General features: G+C 34.8%; 1 protein-coding gene across 1 annotated transcript in view; it reads right to left on the bottom strand.

The window, feature by feature from the left end:
- ZFYVE16 (zinc finger FYVE-type containing 16) overlaps positions 1-20,865 on the bottom strand; it is a 62,020-nt gene that overhangs the window by 14,213 nt on the left and 26,942 nt on the right. Inside the window, exons 7-17 of the mRNA XM_036279340.1 lie at positions 18,809-19,187; positions 17,187-17,309; positions 16,294-16,449; positions 15,532-15,756; positions 11,751-11,833; positions 10,910-11,014; positions 10,164-10,311; positions 7,926-8,006; positions 5,107-5,269; positions 4,139-4,244; positions 2,815-2,982 (exon numbers count right to left, since the gene is read on the bottom strand). Coding sequence (XP_036135233.1) covers positions 2,815-2,982; positions 4,139-4,244; positions 5,107-5,269; positions 7,926-8,006; positions 10,164-10,311; positions 10,910-11,014; positions 11,751-11,833; positions 15,532-15,756; positions 16,294-16,449; positions 17,187-17,309; positions 18,809-19,187 — 1,737 coding nt within the window. The remainder of the gene's footprint in view (positions 1-2,814; positions 2,983-4,138; positions 4,245-5,106; positions 5,270-7,925; positions 8,007-10,163; positions 10,312-10,909; positions 11,015-11,750; positions 11,834-15,531; positions 15,757-16,293; positions 16,450-17,186; positions 17,310-18,808; positions 19,188-20,865) is intronic.

The raw sequence follows: 20,865 nt of genomic DNA, 5'->3' as shown, positions 1-20,865 counted from the left end.
ACTTAACCAAGGTGGTAAAAGACTTGTCAGAAAACCCTAGGCCATTGAAAAAAGAAATAGAGCAAGATATAAAAAGAAGGGGAAGCATATACCATGTTCATGGATTAGAAGAATCAACAGCATTAAAATGTCCATACTACCCAAAGCAATCTACAGATTCAAAGCAATCCCTATTAAAGTACCAACAGCATATTTCACAGATCTAGAATAAATACTCCAAAAGTTTATATGGAACCAAAAAAGACCCCGAATAGCCACAGCAATCTTGAAAAAGAAGAACAAAGTTGGAGGGATCACAATACCAGATATCAAGTTATACTACAAAGCCATCGTAAGCAAAACAGCCTGGTACAGGCACAAGTACAGGCACATAAATCAATGGAACAGAACAGAGAACCCAGAAATCGACCCAAGACATTATGCAGAATTAATATTTGACAGAAGAGGCAAGAGCATACAATGGAGTAAAGACAGTCTCCTCAATAAATGGTGCTGGGAAAACTGTACAGGTACATGAAAAAAAAAATGAAACTAGACCACCAACTTAAACCATACACAAGAATAAACTCAAAATGGATAAAAGACTTAAATGTAAGTCATGAAACCATAAAAATCCTAGAAAAAAAGGTAGGCAGAAAAATCTCACACATCACACATAGTAGAATTTTCATTGATACCTAGAGCAAGAGAAACAAAGTAAAAAATTAATAAATTGGACTACATGAAACAAAAAAGTTTCTGCACAACAAAAGACTAGCATCAAAATGAAAAGGGAACCCACTCTCTGGGAGAACATATTTACCAATGATACATCAGATAAGGGATTTATATCCAAAATATATACTCATACAACTAAACAAAAGGAAGACAAACACTCCAATTAAAAAAATACACAGCCTGGCCAGTATAGCTCACTGGTTGAGCATCAACCCATGCAATAAGTGGTTGCCAGTTCAATTCCTGGTCTGGGCACATGCCAAGGTTGTGGGCCCAATCCTCAGTGGGGGGCATGTAGGAAGGAGACAGATCATCAATGTTCTCTCTCATCTCTCTCTCTCCCTCTCCCTTCCTCTCTCTCTCAAATCAATAAAAAAAATTTTTAATAAATAAATAATGGGCAGAGGACCTGAATAGACACTTCAAACAGGACATACAAATGGCCAGGAGACATATAAAAAAATGCTCAACATCACTAATCATCAGAGAGATGCAAATTAAAATGACTATGAGATATCACCCCACACCTGTGAGAATGGCTGCCATCAACAAATCTTTAAACAAGAAGTGCTGGTGAGGATGTGGAGAAAAGGGGACTCTAGTACACTGCTGGTGGGAATGCAGACTGTTGCAGCCACTATGAAAAACAATATGGTATTTCCTCAAAAAATTAAAAATTGCCATTTGACCTAGTGATTCCACTTCTAGGAATATACCCTAAGAATCCTGAAACACTAACCAGAAACAATATATGCACACCTATGTTCATAGCAGCGCTATTTACAATAGCTAAGATCTGGAAACAGCCCAAGTGTCCATCAGTAGATGAGTGCATAAAAAAAGCTATGGTACATTTACACAATGGAATACTATGCAGCTCTAAGAAAGAAAGATCCCTTACACTTTGAGATGACAGGGAGGGGCCTGGAGAGTATTATGCTGAGCAAAAGAAGTCAGTCAGATAAAGACAAGTACCACATGATCTCACTATTTATGGAATATCATGAACAAAATAAGCTGTAGATCAAAATAGATCCAGAAACATGGAAGTAGGGGACAGACTGACAAACCTCATAGGGAAATGGGGTAAGGGGGCTGGGAGTAGATAAATCAAAGAACTTATATGCATATATGCATAACCAATAGACACAGACAATAATCTGGGGAAAGCAGGAGGGGGGTGGGAGCGAGGATGAAGGGGTCTATGGGGGCGTAAGTGGGGGGAATCTATAATACTTTCAACAATAAAGATAATAAAATAAATAAAATTAAATTTAAAAAAATAAAAGAATATGCAGTAACATGAAATATCTCTAAGGTATATTAAGTTAAAGAAACAAGGTTAAAAAAAAAACAGTAAAGACGGGAACAGAAAGGACACACACTTATCAGTTTGTACATGCATAAAATCTCAAGGAATACATATAAATGAGTAACATTTTATTGTCTCACAAGGAATGAAGAATGAGAGGAAGTATGGAAATGAACTAAAAGGTTTGGAGTTAAGGATGGGAAGGAGATTTTTCCAAGTCTATTACCTTGCACAACTCTAATAGGCATCATTTACATTGTAGCCGAGAGTTAAGGGGACAATTTAATAAACTACAGTGTGAATGCTGTATTCTGGAAATGTTCAGTGAGGTTGCACTGTTAAATTTAAATCGTGTGAATATAGAATCTATTCAGAATAAATTTAAAAATCTACTTGTCCATAAGGATTGTTGTGGAGCAGGGGGTCAGCAAACTATGGCCACTATTTTTGTAAGCAAAGTTTCATTGGAACACAGTGAAGCTTATTAGTTCACATATTGTCTATGGCAGCTTCTGCACTATAATGGAAGAGCTGAGTAATGAAAGAAATCATTCAGCCCACAATGCCTAAAATATTTACTATCTAGCCTTTAAAGAAAAAAAAGTTTGCTGACCCATTGTGGAGAGTAAAGGAGATAACATATATGAAGTGCATGCACACACTGATATTCAATAAATTTTTGTTGTCTTCATTCATCCAAAAATAAAAGGTTAAAGAAAAATCTTTTGATTATTTTAATATACAATACATTCATTTTAAAACTACATCACAAAAACATGTCTCACCATATCAGTGTCAATGGAAACTCTGAGGCCAATTTTATTCATCCCATTACTCTTTAGAGTTTTCAGGTGAGGGCACAGTGCAGCACTACAAGCCATGGCTATTTCTTTTGCAAACTGATAACGAGTTGCTGAAATAGATAAATCCTGGTCCTTCAAAAAGTAGAACACCTGAAATGTATTTAATTAGAAAACAAGTCATGATTTAAAAATGCAATAACTGCTGCTTTCAATTCAACTTTACTAAAATTCTAATGTTAGTGCCATGAAAATCACTAGCTTAAGAGCAATATATATGAGCATCACACACACATACCATAATCCATACTATAAGTTCACTTAAAACCGAAGGTTATGAAATTTGGGAATGACTTAGCTATTTTTGCCTGAAGTTAACCTGTAGCAAGGAGAGCCTTGTTAGCTCAGCCTAGAGAAGGGTAGTAATGAATCGACCCTATAACATCACCATCCCATGATAACATCTTAATAAAGTTAAGATTGAACAAACAAATAATGTTCTATAATTTCTATATCCTCTATAGTTTCTATCTTGTGTATGCATAAAAATCACAAAGAACACATATGCAAGAAGTAACAATGATTGCCTGACCGGGGAGGTAGAGTGAGGGCAAGTATGGAGGTAGACTAAGGGTTTAGGGGTCTATGGTTTCATATCCTCTTCTTTAAAAAAAAAAGAAAAAAACATTTAAAAATAACTTGCAGCCCTGGCCGGTTTGGCTCAGTGGTTAGAGCATCAGCCTGCGGTCCAGAGAGACCCGGGTTCGGTTCCCACTGGGGGCACGTACCTCAGTTGCAGTTTGTCCCTGGCCCTGGTTGGTCGTGCGGGTGGCAGCCACTCGATGTGTCCCTTTCACATCAATGTTTCTCTCTCTCTCTCTCTTCCTCTCTCTCCCTCCCACTCTATCTGAACAAAAAATTTAAAAAATAAAATAAAATAACTTGCATATGTGATTATAAATTGATGTCAATAAAATATTTTAATTTTTGTAAGAGAAAAATGAAAATATTGTGGTCAAACAACATATTTCTGTATAAACAAATATGACAATGCTGCCAAAACTTAACTGTGAGCTGGCAGGCAGTGCCATCCTACAATAACCTGAAATAAATAATACAACAGAAATCCAAATTTGGTATTATAACTGGAAGTCTGGTCAGAAATATGTCTCAAGGTATAATGTAAAAAGTGTAATAAGCTGTATTTGAATATTCAGATTTCGAATACTGCAAAATCTCCCAGTTAAAAACACAAGAACCATATCCAAACACGGCATGTAAAGAAAAGGGAATCTTCTTTCTCAGTTACCTCAGTACACTTTACAATCTTCTCATCAGTTTCAAAATCTGTTTCCAGTTTTATTTTTTCACTTGGAAATCCTTGTAATGATATTCCATCCACAGAACTAATAACACTACAGAATAAAACATAATACAACAGAATTATTACTACTAAGGTGCTTCTTATGAAATGAATTATTTGATTTGAACAAATGGAATAAAGAGAAAATTTATGCAAGTTATAAATTTAAACAGCAGTAAGATACCTCAATTATGTACAAAATAATTAAAACTGTAATTTATATTCATTTGCCAAGATTTCTTGACTGTGTAGCTAATTATATCTACTTTTTTCAAATGCTCAATTCAGATCTGAGGTTTAAAATACCTCAAATAATGTCCTAACAGAAAAGCTGTCCCATGAATTTCAAAAATTCTATTTTAGAATCCTTCAGCATTAGCCCTCTTTTTCCTTCTTTGCTCTAGACCCCATATCCATTCTCAAAAAAATAAAGAACGAAAATGGGTAACTGAAAAAAGGAGGGAATGGCAATAATATTCTGTAAGGCCTCTAAAGTATATATATTACTAAATTCAGTTGTTTGTATTTACAGTGAGTCAATATAAAATAGAATAAACATCCAAAGGGAATCCTTAATTTACTTAACAAAAATAGGTACCACACCACCGAAAGAGTGTCTTGCCTTTCTCAGCCCTGGCATCAGGCCCACACTGCTATACAATAGACATTTTGTCATCAGCCCCCTCCCAATTGACCTTCAATAATTTATAGCATCCTGGCCAAGAAAACACACATGAGGCTGGTTAGGCACATGTCTGAAAAAACAGATTGCATTCATTAACTGGAGTATAAGCACTAAAATTCACAGTATAATTCTATATTTATTCATAAAACACATCTTTTTATTAACAAGATGTTTTTATCCTTCCTTCTTCCAACAAATCAATTACATTTTAGTAACAAAAAGCTCCTACCCTTTGTTTCCTTTTTCTTCAGAATCTACCCAGCAGATATCAACATATTCTCTCAGGTCTACAGCATCAACTCTCCCACATGTAATTTTAAAGTCTTTTTGTTCTCGCAGAGCTAGCCGCAAGCCATCCATGGTCTCTGGAGTTATTTGTACCATTAAACCATCTAAAAATGAGAGTTAGGTTTCACATTTATTTTACTAAATATAAATTTATATGTCTAAGCCATAAAATTTGAATCGAATGTATTTTGTTCTGTGCAAGATGTATTTTATTTATTTGCTTGTTTGTTTATTTATTTATATCCTCACCCAAGGATATTTTTACATTAATCTTCAGATAGAGCTGGAGGGAGAAGGGTGGGAGAGAGAGAGAGCGAGAGAGAGCGCGCGCGCGCGAGACAGAGAGAAACATCGATGTGAGAGACACACATCGATTGGTTGCCACCCGCACAACCCCAATCGGGGCTGGGGACGAACCACAACCGAGATATGTGCCCTTGGCCGGAATCGAACCCAGAACTTTTTGGTCCATGGGCGACACTCTTATCGCTGAGCCATACTGGTCAGGGCACAAGATGTATTTTAAATCATCTGTTAAATCATCTTAATTGTTGTTTTCTATTAGGAAATAAGAAAACTATTTCACAAAGTTAAGAATTCATTTTTTTTTTTTTTTCCTCACCCGAGGACATTTTTCCATTTTTGTACAGATAGAGTGGGAGGGAGAGAAAGGAAGAGAGAGAGAGAGAGAAACATCGATGTGAAAGGGACACATCGAGTGGCTGCCACCCACACAACCAACCAGGGCCGGGGACAAACTGCAACCGAGGTACATGCCCTTAGCGGGAACCGAACCCGGGTCTCTCCGGACTGCAGGCCAACACTCTAACCGCTGAGCCAAACTGGCCAGGGCAAGAATTCATTTTTTAATGGTAAAACAATTTTTTTAAACAACTGGTTAAAAAAATTTCGACTTCTGGCTATACCAAACTAGCTCTTTCATAACAACCAAGTATAAAACTAGACAAAATTTATGAGGCAACTGTTTCATTCAGTAAACAGTAGGAAGTGCAATACTGTGATCCTTAGAGGAAATCTGACAAGTGAGCCCACAATTGCCCAGGTTCTCTTCTTGGGACAATTTCTACATGGTGATCCATTAAGCCTGCAATGGCCCTACTGGCCTAAGAAGCCAGAAATAACAGTCTGGTGGATCCTGGAATCTGAGGTCAAGACACTGAAGAAGGGCCACCAGAAGACTTTGTGTAAGCGTCACTTTTAATCCTTGGACTAGAACTGGGGAAAAGTGTTGGAGGATGACTTCAATTAACAGTGGCCAATGATTTAATCAAGCATGCCTACATAATGAAACTTCCACAAAAACACATATCAAGGTTGGGAGAGCTTCTGCATTGGCGAACACATCAAGGTACTAGAAGGGTGATGTGAAGGAAGGGTGGTACACCTGGAGAGGGCACAGAATCTCCATGACCCTTTACTCATACTTTGCCCTATGCTTATCTTCCATTTGGTTGTTGCTAAGTTACATCCTTTACAAATGCTTAATAATAAATTAGTAAACATAATAAAGTGTTTTCTGAGTTCTGTGAGCTATTCTAGCAAATTAATGAACCTGAGGAGGAGGTGGTGGGATCCTCCTATTTATAGCCAATTAGAAGTATAAGAGGCCCCCAACTTCTAAGTGGCATCTGAAGTTGGGGACAGTCTTGTGGAACTGAGCTCTTTAACCTATGGGGGTCTGTGCTAACTCTGGGTAGTTAATATCAGAATTGAACTGAATTGTTGGACACCCAGCTAGTGTCAGAGAACTAGAAAAGTAGTTGATGTGAGGAAAAAACACACACATTTGGTGTCAGAGGTGATGAGAATAAAATATCTCTCTCACTGGAAGAACTAAATTACTGATGCAAGATGAATTCCTATTCGAATGCAGAAAAATGTCAGTGGATCCCTACCTTACACATGCATATTAAAGGCAGAACTTTAAATCTTTAGGTATAAAACAGAAGAACATCTTCTTAATCACAGTATGAAAAGATTTCTTAAACAAAAAATATTAACCATAAAAGATTAATAAATTATACTGTATTAAAATGAAGACCTATTAAAAAGACACTATAAAATGGTGGAGGAAATCTACAACATAGTAAAAACTATATTAACTATAAATCAGTTAGAAAAAGCTCTGGCCGGTCTTGCTCAATGGTTAGATCACTGGCCCGCAAACCAAAGAGTCACAGGTTCAATTCCTACTCAAGAGCACTTATCTCAGATGCAGGTTCAATCCCCGGCCCTGACTGGGGTCATTCAGGAGGCAACCAATGGATGTGTCTCTCTCACATCAATGTTTCTCTCTCTTTTCCCCTCCCTCCCTCCCTCCCTCCCATTCTATCTAAAAATCAATGGAAAAATATTCTTGGGTGAGGATTGAAAAAAATCAGTTAGAAAAAGATACAACACAACAGAAAAATGGGCAAAAGATGTGAACAAGCATTTCACAGAAGAGACAACATATCTGTCCAGTAAATATGTTATAAGATGCTCTACTTATTAGGGATATGCTAATGATGACCATGTTCAGAGATACCTACCAGACTGACACAGATTACGTTTGTGTCAATAAAAAAACTGATAAAACTAAGTTTGGAAAATATGTAGATCAATGGGAACTCTTATATAATGAAAACAATTTAGCAATATCTTGTAAAGTTGAACATTTTCTAATCTATTGGCCAAGAAATAAAGAAAAGAATTAAAAACATCTTTACATTAAAACAATCTTAAAGATGAAACTCCTACCTTCAACTATGCTGGACTTAGCAAGAAATCCTGAAGATGTTTTTAGAGCTCCATTGAATACCACAAAACTTGCACCTGTCACTGATAAAAATAAAAAATAAAAATTATGTTTTAACCTGCTCTATTTTATGTTATATGATACTTGTTAAATATATAACGTGGAGGATGGCACATTTTAAGTACCTGATAAATGCCATGCCTACACCACTTACATTAGAGAGCTAATAAAAAAATTAGGATAAATGTTGCATAAAAGTAATTTAATATTTGTATCTATTGACTGATGGATAATTGCATTTTTTATTATTTATTTATTTTAAATATTAAAGTTTATTTGCAGCTTAGCAGACACAATTCAGGATTACCAGGAGTCTAATATTATTTCATTAGTATTACTGTATTTTCTTTTTTTAATTAATTTATTTTTGTTACAGATGTTTCTCCTTTTCCCCCCACTGATACCCCTCTCTCCCCCACCAATTGCATTGTTTAAAATGTTCATGTCTGGCCTGGCCAGTGTGGCTCAGTGGTTGAGCATCGACCCATGCACCAAGAGGTCGTTGGTTCGATTCTCCATCAGGGCACATGCCCAGGTTGTGGGCCAAATCCCCAGGGGGGACATGCAGGAGGCAGCCAATCTATGTTCTCTCTCAGCAATGTTTCAATCTCTCTCTCTCTCCTTCTCCCTTCCTCTCTAAAATCAATAAAGAAAAAAATTAAAATAAAAAAATAAACACTTCCCTCCCACCCAAAAAAAAAATGTTTGTGTCTGTGTTAGGGGGGATGTAAGAAACTGAAATCTACTACGGGGGAGGGCATAAATCAGAATACTCTCTGGGTGAACATTATAATTATCTATTAAAATTACAAATACATGTAAAATGGAATGATGTACCAATTCCATTTTCATAAATTAATGGCATACAAGGTTATTCACAGTTTATTTTTATAAATAGCCAAGGAGTGGTAAAAGTTATCTCCATTAATAAGGGACAATTAAATGATGTACACATATAAAGTGGCAAGTTACGTGAAATGTGAAAATTTCTTATATACTAACACAGAATAATATCCAAAGTGTGTTAACAAAAGAAAAAGCAAGGTGCAGTATGGAACAAATGTTATGACTTCTTTAAAAAAGTGGAAGAAAGAAGGTGTATGTTTATGTCTGTGCATGTGCATGTGTGTGTGTGTGTTTGCTTAAATATACATACAAACAAAAATGTCTCAGAAAGGATATACGTACAAGAAACTGGTAACACTGGTTTGGTTGCCTATGGGGAGCGGAAGAGGTAGTCTGGGAGTCAAGGGAGGAAAAGAGACTTTGTACTATAAATATTTATACCTTTTGAACTTATACCAAATAAATATATACCTATTCAACAAATACAAAATAGTTAATTTTAATGTCAAAAATATCAATGACATGTTAAGTGAAAAAAAAACCCACAATACAAAAGTGTAAATATCCAGTATAAAATCATCTATTTAACATATATATTAATAGAAAAAGAAAATACAGTAAAAATGTCAACAATGGCCATATACTGGCCCTTTTTTTTCTTTTACTACTTTTTAAAACATATTTTCCAAGCTTATTACAAATGAGTATATATTACTTTTATAATCAGAAGAAAAAACTTCTCTTTGTCAGACTATTTTAAATACATTATTTTTTAATGATGTATTAATTTTATGGAATACATACTTCCACTTAACTTCCCATTGGTTAGGCCCTCTACTGCAAGGGTTTGGTAATCACAGTAGTCACTGAGGCCATTCAGCCAGAATTGAGAGTAACGTCGCTCAGACCTGCCATATACTCTACCACCTTTATCATTTTTATATCTTTAGCCACTTACAGTTTTAATTATTCTACATTCCTATCTACCCTATGCTCCCAAAATTAAGAGGGTTGGAGCAAAGCGAAAACAAAGGTATAAAAACCTCATTCCAGAGACAAATAACTGGAAGAAAAAAAAAAAAAAAAAGACTCGCACCATATGGAACATACTAAGCCTGAAGATATCCATACAGTGTTCCAAGTCTTTAAACCTAATGTAGCCCAAGAGAAAAACACAAATTAGAAGTAATTTTAAAATGTTTGTGTAGATAAAATTTTAAAGCATGTTTTATCACCCTCAATACAGCAAATAAGTTAAATGTATATATTCCCTTTGAAAAGAATTCTATTTATTGAGGTGGTTTAATGGTTCAGGACTAGAAACCAACACTCACCTTTTCTAGGGTGGCCAGTGGCACTGTTGGCCTGTGTTTGATAAACTCCATCATTCTGTATACAGACTAGATGAGAATCTGCTTCTGTACTAAAACTAGCTCCGATGCTAATGACATGCTCATTAGAAGAATTTATTACTTTCATTACCTGGGTAAAAAACAACACTCATTTATAAACACTTTTACCATTTTATGTCTTTATCACTTATACTAATTCAAAGGGTCACATTTCTACCAGCTTCATAATTATCAAGTTATGATCTGGAAAACTCCCCAAAGAATGTGATAGAAACAAATGCATTAAGATAAAATCATTTCAATACATAAAATAATAAGAAAAAAGGATGAAAGAATAGAATTAAATAAATGCCTTATTAGGAAGCAAATCTAAAACTTCAAAAATAAGCCCGGCCAGTGTTGCTCAGTGGTTGAGCGTTGACCCATGCACCAAGAGGTCGCCAGTTCCATTTCCGGTCAGGGCACATGCCCAGGTTGTAGGCCAAATACCCAGTAGGGGGCATGCAGGAGGCGGCCAATCAATGTTCTCTCTCATCAATGTTTCTCTCTCTCTCTCCCTCTCCCTTCTTCTCTCTCAAATTTTAAAAAAAATTAAAATTTCGAAATAATATATTTTGCTATTATATATTAGATAGTCTGATTCAAAACAATTTTAATCTGATACACTTCTAAGGAAATCTAATGTTCAATAAGTATCTTCAAAATTTTATTAAAGCAATTATACTTACATCATTGTATTTTTTTCGAGGTATTTTTATGCAACTTTTCCCCATTTCCATATGAATCAATAGTTGATCTATATTGTGCAAGGTATACTGGTAATTTCGAAGGTCCTGCATAAAATAATGACATTTCCATAAACCTTAAACCACTATCCTTGCATATTTACCCGTTCATTAAATCCTTTAATAGTATCCATCATTTTAAGACATGTGATACATAACTGTGAAAATGCCATCTAAAAAGTAGTACCGACTTAAAAAAACAACTAATCCTTCCAGCTACTCTGGAATACCATTCCCAGGAAGAATTCTACAGTATTTGGAGGTAATTTCCTCTTTCTAGTTAAACATCTTCCAAGTAGGTCTTCAAACTGAATATTACAAATTAAAGTATGTCCACTGAAATACTTTTCTCTGATAACAGGCAAGCACAACATTAAAGAAATCAGAGGTGGGAGAAAACTTGAGATGACATCTATTCCAATCCTTCCTAAAGCAAACGAGAAAACTTAGGCCACACTTGCTCACAGTCACCAAACTTACTGACCTTATTAACACTTTTTACTAACTCTTCAAAAGCTTCAACATCTGTGTAGATCTTACATTACCCAAATGTGTAAGCACTCCAGCAGGATGAATTGAAAGGCAATTAAAATCAGGTACATATAAATTAGGAGATATGTTCTAAAAAGCAATCTATTAAAAACAGTCCATTTACAGTAAATGGATTAGAATTTCATTATACCAAATATGCCAAATTAAAATAGGAAAACGTGTGTAAAATTTAGTAAATATATTTTTAAAGTAACAATATGCAAACACTTAATAAAATAGTTCAATTACTCACAACAAGTAAGTTCATAATAGTGTGTCCTATCTCTCCAAAAAGAGGTTTTCGGCCTCTGATACTTGTTAGAGGAGCAGGGTATGCTATACATAAGAAAGAAAAACTGGTTACTGTGAAAACAAACAAACAAAAAAAACCCTAAAAAGTTTTGAATTATTACCTTTAATTTTTATTTTTCAAACAGTATGGATAAATACCCCCCAATCATTTATTTGGGGGAAATGAGAGCTGACATTAACCCATACTGCATATCTACTAGGGGCTACATTGAATTGGGAACTTTGCATACATTATCTCATTTAAACCCTAACAACCCGATGAGGCAAGTATGTCTATCCCCACTTTACAAACGGGGAAGTAGAGACACAGAGATGACCAAACTTTTATATGGTGACTAAATTAATAACTGGTAAAACAGATTTGAAATTAGGCTTGCCTGGTACCAAAGCATTTAATCTTTTCCCTACGTTTCCACAAAATTATTACAGTTGGAAAATTGCAATAATTGGCTAGAGGCCCCTATAAAGTTCTGAATTTAAACAGAAATATGAAGAACTAAAGAATTTAAAGGCATGTAAAAATAATATTCAATTGTGCTAATTTATGGATTTATATAGGAAACTTATAATTCTTGGGTAAGTATGATAAAAGGAGCACAGAGAGTCAGAGAAATCAATGCAGAGAAGGAGAAGGGACCTAGAACCTATCACTTAACTACTTTTCTCTTTCTTTAGGGCACTATAAATATTGCACACCAAAAAGAAAAAGATAACTTGCTGGCAATGCAGCAGGACCTCTGGAAGAAAACGAAGGTGAAGAAAGGAAGGTAAGACTATTTCTGTGATGATAAAAAGCAGATACATTTTTTTTTTTTAATCCTTATGCGAGAATATTTTTCCGTTTATCTTCAGATAGAGTGGGAGGGGGAGAGAGAGAGAGAAACATCAATGTGAGAGAGACACATTGACTGGTTGCCTCCCGCACGACCCAACCATGGCTGGGGCCAAACCGAAACCGAGGTACATGCCCTTGACTGGAATAGAACCTGAGACTCAGTCAGCGGGCCATTGCTCCAACTACTGAGATAAACCGGCCAGGGCAGCAGATACATTTTTAAACTTCAGGTTAGGTAATCACCAAACAAACCTCTCTAATATGTATTATACAAATATATAGTACATCCTTAAAATTCTAAGACAACATACCTGACATTATCTATTTTAAAAGCTTAAGTCAGGGTAACTCACATCTTTGCCATTACAAACATATTTTGTAGTGTTTAAAGGATAAGTAAGTTATTTAGAGGGCACAGGATGTAGACTAGAAAAAATATAAGACATAGTACTTAGTACTACTGTAAAAGACATTAAAATGATAAATGATACATTTAAGGTAAATGCTGACTTTTTACTTCATCTCTTATGAATTAGGAGTATCCTTGTAACATGATAGAGGTTAATTTTATTTAAAATACTATTTTCAAAAAGTTACAGCTTAGAATGACCTCCTGTCAGAGTTATAAAGAAACCTCATAAATCATCTAATTCAACATTTAATGATATTCCAACCAAATGATCTCAACATGAAAGTATAGGCAATCCCCATTTGAAAATAACTAGTTTCAGACCGTTTTCAGTTTTTAATCACGGGACTCCAACTTCTGTCATTAGCTTTTCTATATGTATATTATCTCTAAAACAATACACACACACACACACACACACCACACCACACCACACCACACCACACCACACCACACCACACCACACCACACCACACTTCCAAGTTCAATTCTAAAAAGGCATGGGCACCAGTAACACCAAAATGCCTGTCTACCTAAAATCCAGCAGAACATAGAAAGAACTCAGAAAAGAATAGCAGAGACTAGTTAACTTCTATGTGAAACTGCTGATTTGCCCTCATCACCACTAAACAGCTACCACAGCTTTGTAACTCCAACTCCTGTGCATCTTTTGAGAAGTCCCTCATGTTGCTCCATGATTTTCTTCTCATTGTGTGAAAAACAGACTAAGTATCTAGAAGTGATATAGGCCAAACTTACAGATTGTATGTTCCATAATTACTTAAGATTAGCTAGTATACTGATCTAACCTTCCATAAAAACACATTCAAATATTAATATCAGAGACAAAATATTAAGTTGATTGGATATAACACTTGGCTCAGAATGAAAATTCTTAATTAAGCTCTTTAGTTCACACAGCACAAAACCTGAGATAAAAATTAAATTTTGGCCCTGGCCAGTTTGACTCAGCAGTAGAGCATAAGCCCACAGACCAATGAGTCTTGGGTTCGATCTGGCCAAGGGCATGTACCTCAGTCGTGGTTTGTCCCCAGCCCTGGTCAGGGTCCTGTGGGAGGCAACCAGTCGATGTGTCCTTCTCACATCGATGTTTCTCTCTCTCTCCCCCTCCCACTCTATTTGAAGACAAATGGAAAAATATTCTTGGGTGAGGAGTTAAAAAAAAAGTTAAATTTTGTTACTTTTTTACACTATTTAATAGAATCATATATTGAAATCCTAAATTATAAGGACCCTCCTCCCAAAAATCACAGTTTAATAAAATTTGCAAAATAGAGGGATTTAAATGACTATCTCTTTCACTGAATTTGTCTGTTTTGAAATAGTAATGGTCACTTTGTAACTTCCCTACATTTAATTTACTCAAAAAATAAACCTACTAAATTATATTAGAATGAAATGTATAAAATTTCATCAAATGTAATGTACTTCACATGTAATAAATTTCTTGAAAAAAGGGATAAAGAGCCCTGCCCAGTATAGATCAATTGGTTAGAACATTGTCCTGTACACAGTAAGGTCACAGGTTTGATTCTTGGTCAGGGCACCTACCTAGGTTGTGGGTGCGATCCCTGGTCAGGGAACATATGGGAGGCAACTGATTGATGTTTCTCTCCCTCTCCTTCTCCCCCACCCCTCTGTCCCCATTCCTCTTTCTCAAAAAAGTTTAACACTGGTAATAATTTCAACTTATAAATACATATAAACCTGGACCATTATTTCATAACAGCTTTGGAATGTCCCATTGTATCAAGGGTAGATATGTAAAGATACACACAAACTCACTCAAATATACATATATTATACATAAATGATATAGTCAACATCACTTTTGGGTAAGCTAAATGTCAGGAATATAAAAATAAGAAAAAGGAACCTCATGCTTAATAAACATGGCAGCCATTATTTTTAAGTATTTCCTTCTCTCTTCCTGGCCAGTTTTGGCTCAGTGGTTGGAGCGTCGGCCTACAGATCAGAGTCCCGAGTTCAGTTCCTGCTAGGGTCATGTACCAACAAAAAAGTATTTCCTTCTCTAAAAATAGTCAACTCAATTATAGTCAGTAACTGAAAGCAGTAGCAATTCAAAACCCCTTAAGTTTGAGGGGGGCCAAAATGTACCTTCTTAACATGTAGGCAGCATAAAATGAACTCCCTACAGTATATGCTTTTAAGAAAACTATTCAAGGTTTTGTATGTTTTGTTGGGAAATTTAAAAAATATATTTTAAGGCAAGTTAATATAATAAGTATGAACATCTAGAAACTTCATGACATACCAAGGTTTTGTAGACTAATTTGGTAGTAGAGGAGGGTTGTTTTGGAATTTTAAAAGTACAACAAAACAAAAGTGGTCTCATTAATCCATTAAAATTTTTATTTTAATGATATCCCTGAAATTCTTCTTTTATATTCAGTCTATTTGAGCCTATGAAATTTAACTTATTATTTGAAGACTTACCTTTATATTCTGCACCCAATCTCAACATTAAACGCATAGGGAAAACCTTTGCCCAGGGAATCTCTAGCTTCTGGATAAGAATTCCACAAAGAAAAGGATTACTTGGTAAGGGGAGATCATCAAGTTTCTGAAAAGTAGGTGTAATAAACAGGAATCCTCCATGGTCCTTGCTACTGAGAAAACTCTCAGTAAAGGTAATATTGTCCAAATTTTCTAAGTATTTTCCTGGAAATAAAATCATTTTTAAAAGATTTTAAGTTGTTTTAAAGAAACAGTCTGAGTTTGAATGTTTCAATATAAACTTTCTTAAACAAAGGCAATATAGAAATTTTTTTTTATTTCAACTCTTGAAGAAGCATCTATTAAAAAACCTTGTGTGCACAAAGCTCAGTTATTCCCGGAGACAGAATTGTGAACAAAAATCTGAAAATGTTTCTAACCATAAGCTATTTAAAACTTTTCTCCTTACTGCATGGTCAAGTGAAAAATCATCATGTCCCCCCAATCTTATACAAACAGTAATAAAAAATATATAGACACATAAAAAAAAACAAGAAGGCAACTATTCTCTCACTTTAAAAATTTGTTTGAATCTGTGTATAAAATGCTAGATTTAAGGAGACTGAAAATGATTAAGATCTATAAAATCAACAATCTCTTCATAAAATAAATCTTTAGTACAGTTAGCATAATCAAAATCATAAATGCGTTTAATTAATTTATCCATTTCTAGTCTGAACAGTTCAAAATAAAAAGCTATACCTTTTAGAGCATCCTTATATATGGAGATAAATAGTCTGAAGATGTCCTTAGGAATAGTATCTTCATTTGGCAAACATAACAATAGAATAATAATTTCTGCCTGTCCCAAGCCATGCAATCCATTGGTTGAAAAGTACCAATATTTGTCTGAGGAATCTTAAGTGATAAAAGCACACAACTATAAATGTCAACTTCTATTAACCAAAATAACTAAATATAATTGTCCTTAGCACAAAGCACAATTTTCAAATTTCTTATTTTTCCACAGTTCTCCTCACAAAATTTCAAATTGAATTGTATAAGATTAATGTAAAAAAGAGAAAAAAGATTATTTTATGGAGTCAATTAATATAACAATAAAATAAAAGATGCACTAATACGTTGAAATGTAGTGGGTAAGAATCAGGTTAGTTTCAAAGAGGATGAAAAGCTGAGAGATGCATTGTTGAGTAGTGAGGATTATTTATTACTGAAGATTATTTACTTCCTTACTTTTAATTAGGCCACAAGTCATTGACTTTAAACTTCTTTATTGCTAATAAATCAGGATTCCTGCTTATCTCAATTACCAAATTTCAATTTATCTAACAGCTATATGAATGAAATACAATTAAATGTACCATAAGCAGCAAAATACAGCTCAGCTATGAGCCCATAACCTTAACATAAGACTTACTGAGGGACACTAGTAAAAATCTGTAAGCTTATATTTCAAGTTTCATTGAATATCAATTTGCAAAATTTATTTATATTCATATTTGGCTAAAAAAAAAACAACCAATATCCAGTTCTGCCTATTTTCCATGATTACTAGTCAAAATCTAACCTGAAGATGTAGTTAATTCAGAAATCCTGCTTACCAATTAGGCAAAGAAAGATGAATCATTACTTACAAAATACTAACTTGACATTCACGAGTAGATTAGCATTTAGAACAAATGTAACAGGATGAAAAGCTTTGTCTTCAAGAAGCAAAATAATCTGCTCATGAGATGGGTGTTCTTCTACTACAGGCACTAAATCATGAAAATGACACATAATTAGAATAAAAATGACATCCTGTTAAATATGCTTGTAGTGAAAAAACAAACAAAAACGGATTTATAAATCCACTAATGGCTTGATCAAATTTAAACAACAGGTTCCATAGTTAGTCAATACCCTGGACAACTGTTATATACTCATTTTTACTTTTCTATTTATGTAAAGATATTAATACTGTAATACATAAAAATTGTGATATATTGTGTAGACACAAAAATGTTGATTAAACAGTACATTTATATAATTTTAGCACCATTAAAATTTTAAAACAAACTTTTTTGTAAAGTGGTTTCCAGTCCTCCAGCTGCTCCAATTATAAATTCTGAAACTTACAATGCTGGGGAAATAATCTAGATCCAAGTTGTACATGCTGCTTGCTGACATATGCCCTAAGTCAGCGACAAGTAGCAAAAAAATAAAATAAAAAATAAAGTCTTAACAATCAACAGAAAAATATTCATGGCCTACAGAGAACAGGACTGAAGATAATTTTGCAACTTATAGCCAGGTTCATGAAATAGTTCCTACTGACATAAAGATGATCCCAAGCTCCATTCCCCTACATTATCATGCACAGAGCATAATCACTTCATGCTGCAGGATACAGCATAATGCCTGGAATGACAAGGATGTATGTATCCTAGGTAACTACTATGAGGTAGGAGCTAATCACAGGATCTCCAGCTTGAAAAGGACCTTAGTGATCTAGGTTCTCTTCCTTTAAAAAGAAACTGAGGCCCAAAGAGATTATATAACATGCTTCAAGTCATACATGTATTAAGTAACTGATGAGAAACTAAAATTCCTAGCTTTGTCATCTAATCCAATATTCTTTTCTTTAGGCACTATGCTCCTTTATAAAAAAAAAAAATCATATGTAATAAAAACTCTAATACAAAGGAAATATTTTCAGGGCTGAAAATCTATGAGTTTCCCTGTTGTATTGGACGTTTGTCTCACTCTAAATTAGAGAGATGTGATAAACAAATCCTTCAACTCAAAAGTTCCGATCTTTTTTGGAATTTGTTTTTATATGATAAAACTTTTTGTAAACTAAAGCTACCAAACCATAACACATGTTTCAATCAAGTTTTTAAAAAATACATTTTGCCCTGGCCGGTTTGGCTCAGCGGTTAGAGCGTCAGCCTGCGGTCCGGAGAGACCAGGGTTTGGTTCCCGCTAAGGGCATGTACCTCGGTTGCAGTTTGTCCCCGGCCCTGGTTGGTCGTGCGGTGGCAGCCACTCGATGTGTCCCTTTCACATCGATGTTTCTCTCTATCTCTTCCTCTCTCTCCCTCCCACTCTACCTGAACAAAAAATGGAAAGGTGTCCTCGGGTGAGGATAAAAAAATAAATAAATAAATAAATAAAATAAAATAAAATAATGCATTTTATACAACTTAGACAAAATTCATCAGTACATTCTTAAAAAAAAAAAAAATTGAATATTTTATATAATTGCTATTCCTACCTGATCCCTTTTCTCCAGATACAACCAGAAGAGGGGGCAAGCTGTCCTCATCATTAGGTAGAAGACTAATCTTATTGCCTACATTTTTATCAATACCACACAGTAACCTATAATCTGAAGTATTAGCAACAGGAGAATTGCTGTTAACTAAGACACCAGTAGGACTAGATGGTTCCTCAGTTCCTGCAAAAACATCATCATCTAGTGTAAAAGAACCAGTTGTAGGTAACCCCTCAGTTCCTGTGCTTATGGGCAGTTTTTCCACAGATGAAACCTGAGAAATAGGACTCTGAATTATCTCATTTCTTGTAATATCTCCTATCTCATTGTTTGGTTTTTCCACTGTAGTAGAATGGGTGTGATCCACTGTGTTTACCATCTGTAAAATATAGAATAAAAAAAAATTCAGTTTATATTCTCTGTTCAACTGTGAAATGTTCATCTCTATAACCAAACATATCTTTTTAATAAGAATACATAAAACCAAAATGGGCTCAGAAATACTTCAGAAGCCAAATTTCCCAAGAAAAAGTATCATTTTGCTTCTTTCAATTCGGGGGCATAAGGTTTAGCTTTACTGTATGCTCAGGTGGGTACTAATGACTTTAACTTTACAGGCTGGAAAAAGAAGGCAAGGAGAACATCAGGACCCTACACCATATCACCCAGTGAGCAAGCTTAGTTCAACCCAAGGCTCTTTGTCTCATGACAGCCAGAAAGGCCTTGGGTAAGGAGGAAGAGGAAAAGAAGGAAAGACAGGGTGCGAAGTGGTTAGGAAGCAGAGTGATAAATACAGTCCACAGTAGTAAGCACCAATAGTAAGTAATAAACTACACCTCAAGTATGTTTAAATAATGCCCCTTTCTTTTTTAGACTGGCCAAACCTGAGTCAATGTTAAATGAGACATTTATGAACTCAAAGAATACTTACTAGCCTATTTAGAACTTTCATTTTGTTAAAATACTGTTTAGGGTAGGTGCTACCTCAGAAACAATTTTGGTAATAATGGCTATTTGTAAAATCTAGTTCTTGAACTCTTACTGACAAACAGCATACATTTATATAGTATATGAACTTGAGCAGAGCATGATACATATCCATTTTGTTCAATGTATCTACTCAGAATAAACCAGGTAACTGGCACAGAGTAAAACACTCAGTAAATATTTGCTTAATGAATAAAAGCATTCCTACTTCATATATTAACACTTGCTTCTATGAGCACTTTGATACTTTACAATGAGAGTTCTTAGTGGACTGGGAGTCTATACTATGTATCTTCTATTTAACACCTAGCACATTTATATAAATGCAAACATAAATACCACAAGATACTTTACTAAATCTTTGAAAATTATTTAACAAATATTCATCTAAATCTCAGTTCTAGCCCCACTGGTGTGGCTCAGTGGATTAAGCATCATCCCATGGACTAAGAGGTCCTGGTTGGATGCCCGGTCAGGGCACATGCCCAGGTTTCAGGCTTGATCTCGTGGGGCAACTGATCAATATTTCTCTCTTTTTGATGTTTCGAACTCTCTCTCTCCCTTCCTCTCTCTCTAAAGAAATCATTAAAAACATATTTTTAAAAAAATAAAAAATGAACAAATCTCAGTTTTATTTCCCTATAACAGTATTTCTCAAAATGTGGTCCAGGGATTCCTGGGGTTCCCAAGACCCTTTCAGTGACTCTGTGAGGTCCCAGGATTTTCTTCATATAATTTAACCAAAACAACATATAAAAAACTGAATATATAGTAATTATAAGCATTTTTCTTCTACTATGCCAGACATTAAGCCAAAAATATAAAATAATGTATCCCTCTGACTAAACTTTTGTTTTGAATTTTTCTCATAAAAATATTTCTATTAATATGAGTTTATTCATTAAGGAATTTAAATGTTTTCTCAACTTTAATATTAATATAATAATTATCAGTAGGTGTAACCCACATAACTTATAGCTCTTTGGAATTCTCAGTAACTTAAGAGCATAAGGGGTACTGAGACTAAAAAGTGTGACAATGAGCCCTGGCCGGTTTGGCTCAGCAGTTAG

This window comes from Molossus molossus, unplaced genomic scaffold (genome assembly GCF_014108415.1).
Source record: "Molossus molossus isolate mMolMol1 unplaced genomic scaffold, mMolMol1.p scaffold_m16_p_3, whole genome shotgun sequence".
Taxonomy (NCBI): Eukaryota; Metazoa; Chordata; class Mammalia; order Chiroptera; family Molossidae; genus Molossus; species Molossus molossus.
Note: the sequence above shows the minus strand (reverse complement) of the source record. Positions and strands in the feature narration are given on the sequence as shown.